The sequence below is a fragment of the Herpailurus yagouaroundi genome, unplaced genomic scaffold (assembly GCF_014898765.1).
Source record: "Herpailurus yagouaroundi ecotype Mexico unplaced genomic scaffold, PumYag 217, whole genome shotgun sequence".
Taxonomy (NCBI): Eukaryota; Metazoa; Chordata; class Mammalia; order Carnivora; family Felidae; genus Herpailurus; species Herpailurus yagouaroundi.
In genome coordinates this window covers 3,064,136-3,077,291 of record NW_024412448.1, presented here as the reverse complement: position 1 = coordinate 3,077,291, position 13,156 = coordinate 3,064,136, and the positions used below count along the sequence as shown (strand labels likewise).

Sequence of the window (13,156 nt, the reverse complement as noted above, 5' to 3'; positions counted from 1 at the left end):
CAGCAGTGACCCGCCCCCAGGGGAGACGCGCACCAGGGCCGATGCCGCCGCACGGGGTGGGGGCGGCTGGTGGAGCGTGAGAGCCCCGAGAATGGAACGCCGCACGAAGAGGGCCAAGTGTAGGGTGCCCCAAGCCTGCCCTGACCGCATTCACCTGTTGGCTTCTGGCCCGTCCTGCAGAGGCCGTGCTGGCCTTGCCCGATGGCGTCCCTTTCCGACAGGTTGCCTGAGCTGGGGATGGGCCACTGGGCTGCGGGGAACCCGGGGCTGCCGGGACGGGAAGCCGTGCCCCGCAGGAGGGTGGGGGCCGCCCGCGTGCTGTGCCGCCGCCTCCCACGGCCGCCCGACTGAGCCGTGGCCCCGTTTTCCAGATCGATTCCTACGAGAAGCTGTACGAGGAGGTGTCCAAGTGTGAGAACGCCAAGGTGTTCAACGGCTGGCTGCAGTGCGACTGCCGCCCCTTCAAGCAGGCTCTGCTCAACATCATCAAGCGCTGGGGTTTCACGTTCAAGCGTCACCTGGGCGAACACGTCGTCAACAGGTGGGCACCGGGACCCCGCAGCCCATCCCCCGCCACCCTGCAGAGGGCCGCGTCCCTGGAGAGCCGGACAGACAAGCTTCCGTGGTGCTGGTGGGCCCTCCTCCGGGCCATGGGGTGGCTGAAGGTCAGGCTTAGAGGCCAGTGGGCCCCCAGCAAGGGGTGGGGGTGGGGGTCCCAGCGGAAAGGTGTCACCGGCTGTGAAGGGACACCCTGTGCTTCGTTCGACACCTGTTTATTGAGCACGCACGGTCTGCAGCCTGGAGGGTGGGGCAGAGCAGGCTGAAGTGTCACCAGGGGACCGGCCCCACGAGACCAGAGGTGGCAGTCAGGACCTTGAGGGCACGGTGCCGGGACAGAGTACGGGAGGGCTGAGCTCTGCCCAGGAGGCCAGTCTGAGTGGGGCTGGTAAGGCGTAGGGTGAGGGTCAAGGTGGTGTCGGGGGGCGGACAGGAGCTCTCCCTTGCTCAGCACGGCCCCGCAGCACAACGGGGGAGCCCTCGGGGCTGGCCGCCGCCTCCGATGGGCCTCACCCTCCCCGTGGAGGGGGGCGCCTGTCACCGGGCCCTCTCGTTCAACAGCCTGGCTGACCTAGAGGCCTTCATGAAAGTTGCCAGGATGGGCTTGACAAAGCCCCTCAAGGAGGGGGATTATGACGGTCTCGTGGAGGTGATGGGGCATCTGATGAAGGTCAAGGAGAGGCAGGTGGCCACCGACAACATGTTTGAGCCCCTGAAGCAAACCATCGAGCTGCTCAAGACCTACGGGGAGGAGATGCCGGAGGAGACGCATGTGAAGCTGCAGGTAGACAGTGGTCAGGTGCCGCGCCGTGCAGGGAAGAGGGGAGGGAGGCCGCCCAGTGCTGGGCAGGGTGGGGGGAGGAGGGTGTGCAGGGAAGAGGGGAGGAGTGCCTCCAGGGAAGAGGGGAGGGAGGCTGCCCACTGCTGGGGGCCTTGCAGTGGGGGTGCAGGCTGTCTGAACAGGGACAAGGCCTCACGCGGGGCCTGCACGATAAACCTCCCCTCTGGATTCAGGAACCCCGTGGAATGTCCCCACAGAGGAAGGGACACTGAGGCGGCCTCCAGGGTGGGGCCAGTGGGGCCTCCCTTTAACTGTTGGATTAAAAATGCCCCTGTACCCCACACCTGCCCCTGAGGACGGGTCCGCCCTGGGTGCGGGGGACAGTGGACGGAGAGCGGGGTCAGCGGAGGCCCCGCAGAGGTGAGGGGAAGGGCCGTGAGGCCGAGGCAGGGCCGGCTCCCTCCTGGAGGGGCATGGGGGCAGCTGCTCTGGGAACTGCCCAGCCCGGAAGGCCCCGGGTCAGCCCGGCTCTCCCCGTGGCAGGGCAGGGTGGAAGGGGGAGGGCCTCAGCATCTTACGATTAGAAGTCCGATAGTTGCTCGGGGTGGAGAACTTTGAAAATACAAAAATCCATCTGATCGTTAAAGCCGTGCTTAAACTAGCAAGATTCTAGAAATGGGGAGAAGGTTAGTGGTTGCCCACGGACGGGCTGGGGGCAGATACAGAGACCACGTAAGACGAGTTCTTCCCGGCAAAGGACCATTCCGTGTGTGTGCGCTGAGGATGTGGTCACAGGGACCTAGACGTGGGTTCAGATCGCTTAGGACGACACATGCTCACGCACAAATCGCGTGCACACTCGTGCGCTGGTGGAATCGGGTTAATGCAGGGTGAAAGCGGATGAGGTCTGCCACCCGGTTCCCGGAAACGCGCCGATGCTGGTTTCCTGGGGTGGGGGTCGCACCGCGGCCGTTTGAGATGCCAGCCCCGGGGGGAGGCTGGGGGAGGCACACAGGACTCTCTACTCCTTTGGCGATTCCCCGTGAGTCCGTCACACTTCGCGATAGGAAGTTTCTTGAAACAACGGAAAAAGGAACGGCCCCTGGGCTCGATCTGCCGCAGGAGCTGCCCGAGCAGTGGACAAACACCAAGAAGCTGGCCATCCAGGTGAAGCAGAACGTGGCGCCCCTCCAGGCCAACGAGGTCAACATCCTGAGACGGAAGTGCCAGCAGTTCGAGGTGGTGCCATCCCGGGGGGCCGGGCCCGCACCCTCCACGTGGCCAGGCTGGGGAGGGTGACGCGGCTGCTCCTCCCTTAGCTCAAGCAGCACGAGTTCAGGGAGAAGTTCCGGCAAGAAGCGCCGTTCACCTTCACGGACCCCGACCCCTACAAGTCCCTGAATAAGGTACGTCGGTCGAGGCCCCGGTGCCTCTCGGCCGTTCCTCAGGCTGTCACTCGTGGGCGTCCAGGGACGCGGCCTCGAGGGGCCTGGCCTCGGGGCTGTGCGTGTGCGCAGGTGTCCCCACGGACCCCAAGTCCCGTGCCCGAGCCTCTCACCACGTCCCCCTCCGTCTCCGCTGTTTCATCCGTGACCGGTGTCCAACGTGCAAATTCCACGGGGCTGGGCCTGACCACCCACTCGGGCTCGGGTCCCGCGGCCTCCCGCGAAGGAGCGTGTGGGGCACTCAGGACTTAGCGCAAGAGACCGCAAGTGCATGTGACCTTCAGGGTCACCCGTGCGTGCCCTCCCCCAGCCTCTGGTCTTCCCACGCAGCTTCGGGGCTGCCATTCCCCAAGATGTTCCCCAAGATGGTCCCCGTTCTGCAGGGTCACGTCCCCGAGCCCAGTGGGGAGGCGCTCAGCGTCTCCTGGAGCCTGAGGGCCCTGGGCTGATGCTGCAGGGGGATCCCGCGTGAGCTTGTCTAGTAACCGGGTGTGTGCGTGCGAAAGGCCTCTTGGAGCCACCCGCCCGCATGCACGGGGAGCCCACCTTCACGCCCGCGCAGACAACGCGCTTACTCGACACGGAAGCGCCCACTCTCGCTCTCCTGGTTTGGGGTGACTCTTGCCTTCCTCCTCTTGCCTAGGCTTCCATCATATTTAAAGCCATCAGGCATTACCTACGTAATGCTTAATAAGGTAAAAAATAAAATAAAATAGAGCGTGAAAATTAGGAAAGCCTGGAAGTCTCAGGAAGTTCGCATAGAGTCCGTCCACTCCTTGAGCCTAAACCGCCTTCCCGCACGATCAGAAGCAGCGGGCGCCTGAAGGCAGGAGGGGAGGGTAGCGACCGTTGCCCCATGGTCGGCGCGTGGGGCTAGGACACAGCAGGGTGCTGGCGGCGACCCCGAGAAGGTGCCCCGGGACGTGGCGGAGGGCGAGAGGGAGGCCGGCGCTGAGTGCCAACGGTGCTGTTGACCCCCTCCCTCACCGTCCCCCCCAGCAACAAAAGAGTATCGCGTCCATGGAGAGCATCATGGACTCCCTGTGCAAGTCCGGGAGCCTGTTCGAAGTCACGGTCCCAGACTATAAGCAGCTCAAAGCTTGTCACAAGGAGGTCCGCCTGCTGAAGGAGCTCTGGGACATGATCGTCATGGTGAGGCGGATGGCAAGCACCAGGTGTGGACGGGGCAGGCCAGCGCCACGGGGACCCGAGGACGGGGCGGCGGGGGGACAGGTGGCTCTGCACCGGCCGCAGCCCAGCATCCGGATGTCGGGGGGAGGGGGCTCTGCGCCCCCACTGCACCCCAGCGCCCAGACGAGGTGCTCCCGCTATCCTCCTGCCGCTCGGATGCGACGGCGTGGCCGACGCAGGCACCCCCTCTCGAAGGGTAGCGCACGAGCGCCTGGGGGCTCCTGCCGCCTCTCCTCCCAGCTCCCCCGTTTGCAGAGACGCGTGAGCCTTCTCTCTCATTCTCGGGATCGAACTTGAGGATCTTTGTCAAATCCTCCTCCCCTTCGAGAGGGAAAACCATCACCCCTTTATACGGAGCCGAATCTTCTCCGCGAGCTAATCTGGGGAGAACTGCTCTCCCGGTGTGACGCAGGGCTCCCGTACGGAAGCACCCTCTGTCTCCTCGTTTAGTTTCTCTGTCAGGATGGCAGAGGTCGATGTTGAAGATGACCGCACTGAGCCCACGCAGGGCTTACACAGGGGGAGGCGTCTCTGGAGTCACAGGCTCTCTTACGACCGCTCCTAACAAGAGCGGACACATACTTACTTTCCACACTTAGCTGAACTCGAGTCTCTTGCGTCGGAAGGCCATCCCAGCAGGCAGCGGTAAAGCCAGAGAGGACGGGTGGCTGCACTTCCCCTCGACAAACACCACTCAGCACAGACTAGAGCCTACGTTGCCCGGGAGGGAACAGTAAGCGTTTACAGCCAGAGTATTTCAGGGACAGCTCTCCAGACCGAACTGGCCAGGACGCTTCTAGGAAAACAGGATAGAGAATAAGCTTAAATCTTCCAGAAAGAGCCACTGATGTGATTGAGGTTTGCCTCTGAGCATAGCTTCCAGGCAGGTTTCTTGTAAACACCCCCACCTCTCTCTCGTTCGGTAACAAGTACTCTTGTCCGCCCGGGCCTCCCTGCCTCAAGTGCCCGTGCCGATAATCTCGTCCCTTCGATCCCAGCTACGCATCCGTTTTCAGCCCATCCCAGACCCAGAAGATCTGTGGTCTTCTGTCGTCACTGTTGGTAGGGTTTTTCCCAGGGGAACATCCTGTGTCTTCCGGTTTCTTCTAACACGTTGTCACCAGTCAGTATAAGCCAGGTTACTCTGCACTAACAAACAGCCCTGAAAGACAGCTCTGTGTTGTTAACAACAAAAGCGTATTTCTCTTCCGTGCCGAATCCACGCGTTAGTTCTAAGCAGCCCTGGGGCGGCTCAGAGATCCGGGCTAGGTAGCCACACACGTGTCCGTGATTGCCAAGGCGACAGAACTCGGAGTTGAGCCCTGGCAGTGAAGTGCCTCTGCCCCCAAGTGCCAGGCATCACTCATGTTTTCCTGGTCGAAGCACGTCGGGTGGTCCTGTTAAGTAGAGGGGCCTTTGGGTTAAGAGTCCGACTTCGGCTCAGGTCTTGATCTCAAGGTCCGTGTGTTCGAGCCCCGCGTCGGGCTCTGTGCTGACGGCTCGGAGCCTGGAGCCTGCTTCGGATCCTGGGTCTCCCTCTCTCTCTCTCCCTTTCCCCCGCTTGCCCTCTGTCTCTTGTTCTCTCAAAAATAAACAAACATTAAAAAAAAAAAAACAACAATAAAAAAAATAGAGCAATAACGCCCACCATAGGACACTGCCCAAATCTATCTTAACTGCCGACTTCTAAGTTGTATCCGTACAACTCGTCTCCCCGCCCCGGCCCCCGCCACCCTTGTATCTGTCCACCTGACCACCCTCGCTGTTCCCCGGGGGGCCACGGCAGGAAGGTAACCCGGCCGTCTTCCCGAACCTTCAGTGAGCTGTCCCCACCTCAGGTGAACACCAGCATCGACAACTGGAAGACCACCAAGTGGAAAAATATTAACGTCGAACAGATGGACACAGACTGTAAGAAGTTTGCCAAGGACGTGAGGTCCCTGGACAAGGAGATAAAAGCTTGGGATGCCTTCGTGGGGCTGGACAACATGGTGAAGAACACCATCACGTCCCTGCGTGCCGTCAGCGAGCTGCAGAACCCCGCCATCCGGGACCGCCACTGGCACCAGCTCATGCAGGCCACCCAGGTAGTGCTCTCCGCGGCCGGCCGGCCTCGCCGCGGGACGGGCCGGCCTGACGCGGGCAAAGCCGGGCGTGGGCAAGGCCGGCTTCGGGCACTTGTGACCTGGACCGGTCACGCGGGGGCCGGGGGGGGGGGGTGGGGGGGCTCTGCGCGCAGAGGGCCCCCGTGCTGCGTGCGGCGCTCTGCTGTGGCCGTCTGGGAATTCCTAATAATTTTTTAACAAAGGGCCCCATCGTTTTCATTTTGCACCGGGCCCCGCGAATCCGGCAGTCGGTTTCGGTTGTAAGTTGACTGTCCACAGGGTTCCGGAAGTTCGGCTCGGATGAACAGTTCTCCTGGCTTCCCCGTGCACCCCGGGACCACAGAGCCCTAGCGCCCTAATTTTCCCAGGGGTGTCCCCTAGTTGGGGGGCTGTTATTGGCATCGACATCCGCAGGAGGCAGATAGGAACAGTTCCCACCGTCTGCAAACATTGAACAAAACTATATTGGACAGCAACTCTGCAGAGGCCCCACAGCGGTGCCCAGGATAGAGAGAGAGAGAGAGAGAGAGGGAATACACAGCCTCTGTTCTCAGGGAAGCGAGATGAGGATAGCACGAGCCATCATATTCGGGATCCCCGAGTGGGATTTTCAGCAGCGATTCTGAGTTTAGAGGAGGCATCCTCTCCGAGGGCAGGGAAGGACAGAAAAGGCTTCGGGAGCAGGTAGGGTGTGGCTTGAGCCTTGGGAGAAAGACACACAAGACGACCAGAAAGGCTGTCCGGAGTCCTTGGGTGCTGAGACCACAGCTTTTGCAGGCCACTGGCCAGCAGCTTCATGTGCCCACCCAGGCGCCCCGGGAGAGATCCCTGGCCGGCGATCAACAGGCACCTAAGACGCCCCAGCCGGGGACTTAGTGAAACCCCAGCAGCTCTTTTCCCGAATGTGATCGGGAGACGCTCCGTTCTATCGGTTGGTTAAGCCAGTTTCCAGAGGGGGCTCAGAAGCGGTGTCGGGAAATGCCCGTGTGATGGCGAGAACGAAGGAGAGGGCGTGTGGAAGGGGTTTGAGGACTGCGTGGCACAAGGCCAGCACCTGATTCTGTCACTAGAGCGACAGTGCCCGAGACTCAGCTCTGCCTGCTACGAAAACAATGGCGAGTAACGTCAATAGCATTGATCCCTGAGCAGGTGCGTTAGCGTCCTGGGGCTCCTACAGCAAAGAACCACCCACCGGGGGCTTCCAACCACCGAAACGTGTTCTTTCGTGGCTCTGTGGCCGGAAGTCTGAAATCAGGGTGTGGGCAGGGGTCCCTCCCTCCGAAGGCTCCTGGAGACAGTCCTTCGCTGCCTCTTCCAGCTTGTGGTGGCCCCAGGCGTTCCTTGGCTTGTGGCTGCCTCCCGAGTCCCACCAATCTCCGCGTCTGTGACCACATGGCTTTCTTCTGCATTTCAAAGCCCTCTCCTCTCCTCTCCTCTCCTCTCCTCTCCTCTCCTCTCCTCTCCTCCCCTCCCCTCCCCTCCCCTCCTCTCCTCTCTCTTATAAGGACGCCTGGGTTTAGGTGCCACACAGATAATCCAGGATGATCTCATCTCAAGAGCCACTCACCCAAGTCACGGAGCCCGTCAACGGTGGCACAGAGCTCCCGCTCGCTCCCCCCCTGCAGCCCGGATTACTTGCTCACCTGCCTCTCTCCACAAGGCACAGAGATGTCTGTCCCGTGCTAAAGGACCTGATGCGGAACGTGCCTCTCCCCCCACCCCACCCCCCAGGTGAAGTTCGAAATGTCAGATGAGACCACCCTGGCAGATTTACTACAGTTAAACCTCCACAAATATGAGGACGAGGTCCGGAACATCGTGGACAAGGCCGTGAAAGAGTCGGGGATGGAAAAGGTATTTTTTTTTTCTTTGTCAAAAGCAACGTTGTTCGTATGGGATGATGCTGAACCTGACCCACCAGCCCACCGCCTACAAGCATGGGGTCCAGCGGCCACTTAACACAAAAACAAAAGCTTGGTGGGCTTTCTCTTAACCGACGCCCCCCAGATACTTCCAGAATTTATTACCGAGGAAAAGATCCTATCCCTCCACCCCACTCCTCCACCCCGGCTATACTTCTGTCTCCTGTGTGCAACGGTGACACTTTTTTTTTTTAACGTTTTATTGATTTTTGAGAGAGACAGAGACAGAGTGCGAGTGGGGGAGGGGCAGAGAGAGAGGGAGACACAGAATCGGAAGCAGGCTCCAGGCTCTGAGCCATCAGCACAGAGCCCGATGCGGGGCTCGAACCCACAAACCGTTGAGATCGTGACCTGAGCCGAAGTCGGACGCTTAACCGACGGAGCCACCCAGGCTCCCCAACAATGGTAGCACATTTAAAACTGCCCCGAGCTCTCTCCTCTCATGGAGCACCCTTGTTTGTGGCTTTGGAGGAGAGGTGGAAGGAGGGAAGGCAGGAGGGCTGGCCACTGGCTGGCTGGGGCAGTCCCGGGACACAGGGACACTGGGGAGGATTCCCTCTGCAGTTCAAACCTGTCTCCTCACCTGCTTGGCGAGTGTCAGTTGTCGCGTTTTGGCTTTCTCTGAGCCGTAATTCACATGCCGTCGCACTCACCCATGTAACGCGTACAACTCAGTGGCTTTTGTCTCTCCATAGATGTGGGCAAGCATCACGTGGTAGAATTATTCCACGTTGGGACATTTCCGTTAACTCAAAAAGAAAGCCACGCCCTCTAGAAATCCCCCCACCTTCCCGTACATCCCTGTCCCTCGTCTAAGCCACCAAAAACCCACCGTCCCTATGGATTTGCCCATTCCACCGTCTCGTATGAACGGGGTCACGCAACGTACGGCCTTTTCCGTCTGGCTGCTTTCACGCGGCGTGATGTCTTCAAGGTCCATCCGTGTGGGAGCGTATGTCCAAACTTCATTCCTTTTTATGGCCCAACGGCCTGCCGATGACCTGTTCGTTTTGCCTGTCTGTTCGTCTGTTGACGGACAGTTGGGTTGTTTCCCCCTCTTGGCGGCTGTCAGTGTTGCTGGCGTGAACGTGTCGGTCTTCTCAAAGCAGGGCTTCGTCCCGTGTTCCAGAGAACTCCGGGTCCTTCTCGGCCCCTCCTGCCAGCCGCTGAGGGAGCCCGTTTCTGTGTCCCCTGGAAGGTTCTGAAAGCCCTGGACAGCACCTGGTCCACCATGGAGTTTGAGCACGAGCCGCACCCGCGCACGGGCACCATGATGCTGAAGTCGGACGAGGTGCTGGTGGAGACACTGGAGGACAACCAGGTCCAGCTGCAGAACCTGATGATGTCCAAGTACCTGTCCCACTTCCTGAAGGAGGTGACGAGCTGGCAGCAGAAGCTGTCCACGGCGGACTCCGTCATCTCCATCTGGTTTGAGGTCCAGAGAACCTGGAGCCACCTGGAGAGCATCTTCATCGGCTCAGAAGACATCCGCGCCCAGCTGCCGGAGGACTCCAGGCGCTTCGACGGCATTGACCTGCAGTTCAAGGCGAGCACAGCCTTCTCCCTCCTCCCGGGCTTTTGCGGGAAGGGCTCTGCGGAGAAAACGCGGCTACTGACGCCCTGCGGGGCGGGGGGGTCCCGTCTCTTCCCAGGCCCTGATGGAGGAGGCGGTGAAATCGCCCAACGTGGTGGAGGCCACCAACAAACCCGGCCTCTACGACAAACTCGAGAATCTGAAGAAGAGGTGGGTCCCCACGCCTGTCCGGGTGAGAGGCGTCCTGGCTGCAGGGACCTGAGCCATCAGCCCGCGCCCCGCCCCCTCCCCGGGCCAGGACAGAGCAAACCCCCCTTCCTGGGGGCCCGTGCTCCCGGCCACAGGGTGCCACGCCGGCCACGCAGCGTGTGTCCGGCCTCAGAGGAACGCCCGCAGTGTGTCAGGTCGGAAGGTCTGAATGAAAGGGGCTGCGAGCCGGGCGTCTCCGGGGCTGTCAGCCCAGTGCGGACGGGGCTGGGCTGGGCTGGGCTGGAGGAGGCCTTCCCAGGACTGGGCCTCAACAGCCCCCTTTCCTGCCCCCTCCTAGCCTGGCCGTGTGCGAAAAGGCCTTGGCGGAATATTTAGAGACCAAAAGACTGGCTTTCCCGAGGTTCTACTTTGTCTCCTCGGCTGACCTCCTGGACATTCTCTCCAACGGAAACAACCCCGTGGAGGTAGGCGGGCCCCGGGCGGCCCCGTGCTCGTCCCCTCGGCAGCCCTGGCTGGGGTGGAGGCGTGTGGGTGCACGTCACCTCCACAAGGCCGTCCGCGCCAGAAACTGCCGGGGGCCCGGCCATGACCGCTTCACTGGACGCGTCTCAGATCCTGTCCCATACCTCCCGTGCCTCGTTTTCCTCATCTGGAAGATAGGGTTGGAGGCCCGGGGCTTGGTGAGCCGCTGCTTCTCAGAGACCCGCCCGCTGGCTGGTCCTAACAGACCCCAGGCCCCGAGAGCCAGGAGGAGAGGTCTCCTTGAGGCTCTGCTGAAAGAGAAAAGGGGTAACTGACTAAGCAGGTGGGGGAAATGACTATATCTCACTATACTTTCCTTGAATCGTAAAGTCACGGGACGGCGCGGGGTGGCCCAGGGACACGGCCTTGTCAAGGAAACGGAATCTTCCGGAACAGACCTTTGTCTCTCAGTGCCGGCTCCCGCCTCAGAGCCCTCCGCTGTGCCCTTGGTCGGTCACGCGTGTTTGGTCATCACCGATCAGAGGAGGGGGAGAGAAGTAGGCCGCGTGCCCCCCCCCCCCAGTCCCTGGTTCACCTGACCCAGTGTCTGCCCTGTCCCGCCCCAGGTGGGCCGTCACCTGGCCAAGCTCTTCGACAGCCTGTGCAAGCTGGAGTTCCGCCTCGATGACGACAGGAAGCCTCTCAAAGTCGGCCTGGGCATGCACAGCAAGGAAGACGAGTACGTTCCCTTTGACCAAGAGTGTGACCTCTCGGGGCAGGTGAGCGCCACGGGCACATCCACGCTGGAGGGACAGCGGGGACCTCTGGCGGGGGGTGTCGGCACGGCCGCCGGCCCGTGACGGTCCTTCTCTCGAATAAAAGCTTCACCAGCTTCCTTAACAGCATTTCCAGAAACGCCTGCCTGAAGCGTATCTTGCGAGCCAACAGCCAGAGGAGGAGGGGTGGGGAGGGGAGGTTTCTGACACAGTCCAGCTGTTTGAGGGCTCGTGGGGGGACCGCCTGGAGGGGCCCCGAACAGTCAGATCTAGGGCTTTGACCAGAGAGCTCTCCTCACCTCGGGCGGCCCGTTGCCTTCTCTAGCCTCCCTGAGAGGCCACCTCCTGCCGACAGAAACTTCCAGCAGCCCCTTGTCCACCACCCCCCACCCCCCACCCCCGTCTCATTGCCCAACTCAGCAACCAAATGGGATTTCGACATCATCCTAAATGAAATGCAGCTCAGAGAAATTCGCTGGGGGAGGAAAGAGGAAGATCTCAGGGGCGCCTGGGGGGCTCCCGTCGGTTAAGCATCCGACTTTGGCTCAAGGAAAATCAGGACAAGGTTGGCAGGGCTGGGGCAAGAGCCAGTCACGGAGGCGTGTTCAGACCCGCTTCCCCCGGTTAGCTCCTTACAGACACAGCTGGCCTGCACCGTCTTTAGTCTAAAAGAAAACCCAACCTGATTGTCCTGTTTCCACCCTGCCCCCTCCCCCGCCGCCACCCACCTACCCCACCCCCACCCCCACCCCCGCCCCCGCCAGCAATGGCTACTTGAGGGCTTGTATTTCCAAATACAAAGAAGGCCCGGCTGCAAGTTTGTCCCATGGGACCACCTTGGGTCCTGACACGAGGCACCTGAGGAGCAGCCAAAACATGCCGGGGACCCGAGAGGACAGACGCCATGTCTCCCAACATCAGTAGCACCCCAGGGGCCCAGACATAGCCAGTCTTCTAGAATTTTCTCTGAATCCCCTCCCCCGTCTGCCTGGAGATCACATGCACGCTTGAACACCCAGCCCAGTGTGACAAGTCTCCGGGGGGGCGGTGGGGGGGGTGCGGGGAGCACCACTGGGCTTCCCAAGTGTATTTTGTTAAGCGGGTCATTCTTCCTGCTCTGCAAAAACCTTGACTTTCCTACCCCTGGGGTGATGACCACGGGTAGCTGGTTTAGTGTTTTTTTTTTTTAATGACAAAGCGAGTCTTTGGAGCTAGCTGAGCTCAGGGCCCGTCGGGTTAGTGTGGCTCCCGTCCCCAGGTGGAAGTCTGGCTGAACCGAGTGCTTGACCGAATGCGCGCCACGCTCCGACACGAAATTCCAGAAGCCGTGGTGACGTACGAGGAAAAGCCGAGGGAGCAGTGGATCTTTGATTACCCAGCCCAGGTCTGAGGCTCGGGTGGCGTGGGGGTGGCTGTGTTCACCTGCCCCTCGGTCAGTCCAACCGGTAACGGCCTATCTGGCCGGCAGGGACTGTTTTATCAGAAGTGACGCTCACAGCGCGGGCGACGGGGGGGGCCCCCGTCTGTTTTCAGATTGCGCTCACGTGCACGCAGATCTGGTGGGCCACCGAGGTGGGCCTGGCGTTCGCGAGGCTGGAGGAAGGCTATGAAAACGCCATCAAAGATTACAACAAAAAGCAGGTGCGTGGTCCCGCGGGTCCATCCGAAACACTGCCGAGAGATTTCCAGAGGCATCCGCTCTGCGGCTGTGCCCTTGCGGGATTGCCCTACCCGTCGGTCGGCCAAAAGCGCTCCAGTCTTGGCAACCCCCAGTGGTTCTGCCCAAAGGAAACCAACCGTTTTAGAAATACCTAACTTTAGGGGCGCCTGGGTGGCTCAGGGGGTTAAGCATCTGACTTCGGCTCAGGTCATGATCTCACAGTTCGTGGGTTCGAGCCCCGAGTCAGGCTCTGTGCTGACAGCTCGGAGCCTGGAACCTGCTTCCGATTCTGTGTCTCCCTCTGACCGCCCCCGGGCTCACTCCCTCACTCGCTATCAAGAATAAATATACATTAAAAGAAACTTATTAGAAACGGATAACTTTAATTTTTTGGTCTGCAAATCATCAAAGGCTACCGTGAGCCTTTTTTTTTTTTTTATAAAGTTTTTTTGTTTTTTTTTTTTTCAACGTTTATTTATTTTTGGGACAGAGAGAGACAGAGCATGAACGGT

The 13,156-nt window shown here is 60.5% G+C and overlaps 1 protein-coding gene across 1 annotated transcript in view; it reads left to right on the top strand.

The window, feature by feature from the left end:
• The window catches only part of DNAH17 (dynein axonemal heavy chain 17), a 112,935-nt gene that overhangs the window by 38,674 nt on the left and 61,105 nt on the right, over nt 1–13,156 (top strand). The window contains exons 22-34 of the mRNA XM_040456779.1: nt 372–541; nt 1,120–1,342; nt 2,462–2,578; nt 2,659–2,745; nt 3,784–3,936; nt 5,814–6,062; nt 7,812–7,934; nt 9,201–9,548; nt 9,655–9,746; nt 10,084–10,210; nt 10,835–10,987; nt 12,243–12,368; nt 12,518–12,788. Coding sequence (XP_040312713.1) covers nt 372–541; nt 1,120–1,342; nt 2,462–2,578; nt 2,659–2,745; nt 3,784–3,936; nt 5,814–6,062; nt 7,812–7,934; nt 9,201–9,548; nt 9,655–9,746; nt 10,084–10,210; nt 10,835–10,987; nt 12,243–12,368; nt 12,518–12,788 — 2,239 coding nt within the window. The remainder of the gene's footprint in view (nt 1–371; nt 542–1,119; nt 1,343–2,461; nt 2,579–2,658; nt 2,746–3,783; nt 3,937–5,813; nt 6,063–7,811; nt 7,935–9,200; nt 9,549–9,654; nt 9,747–10,083; nt 10,211–10,834; nt 10,988–12,242; nt 12,369–12,517; nt 12,789–13,156) is intronic.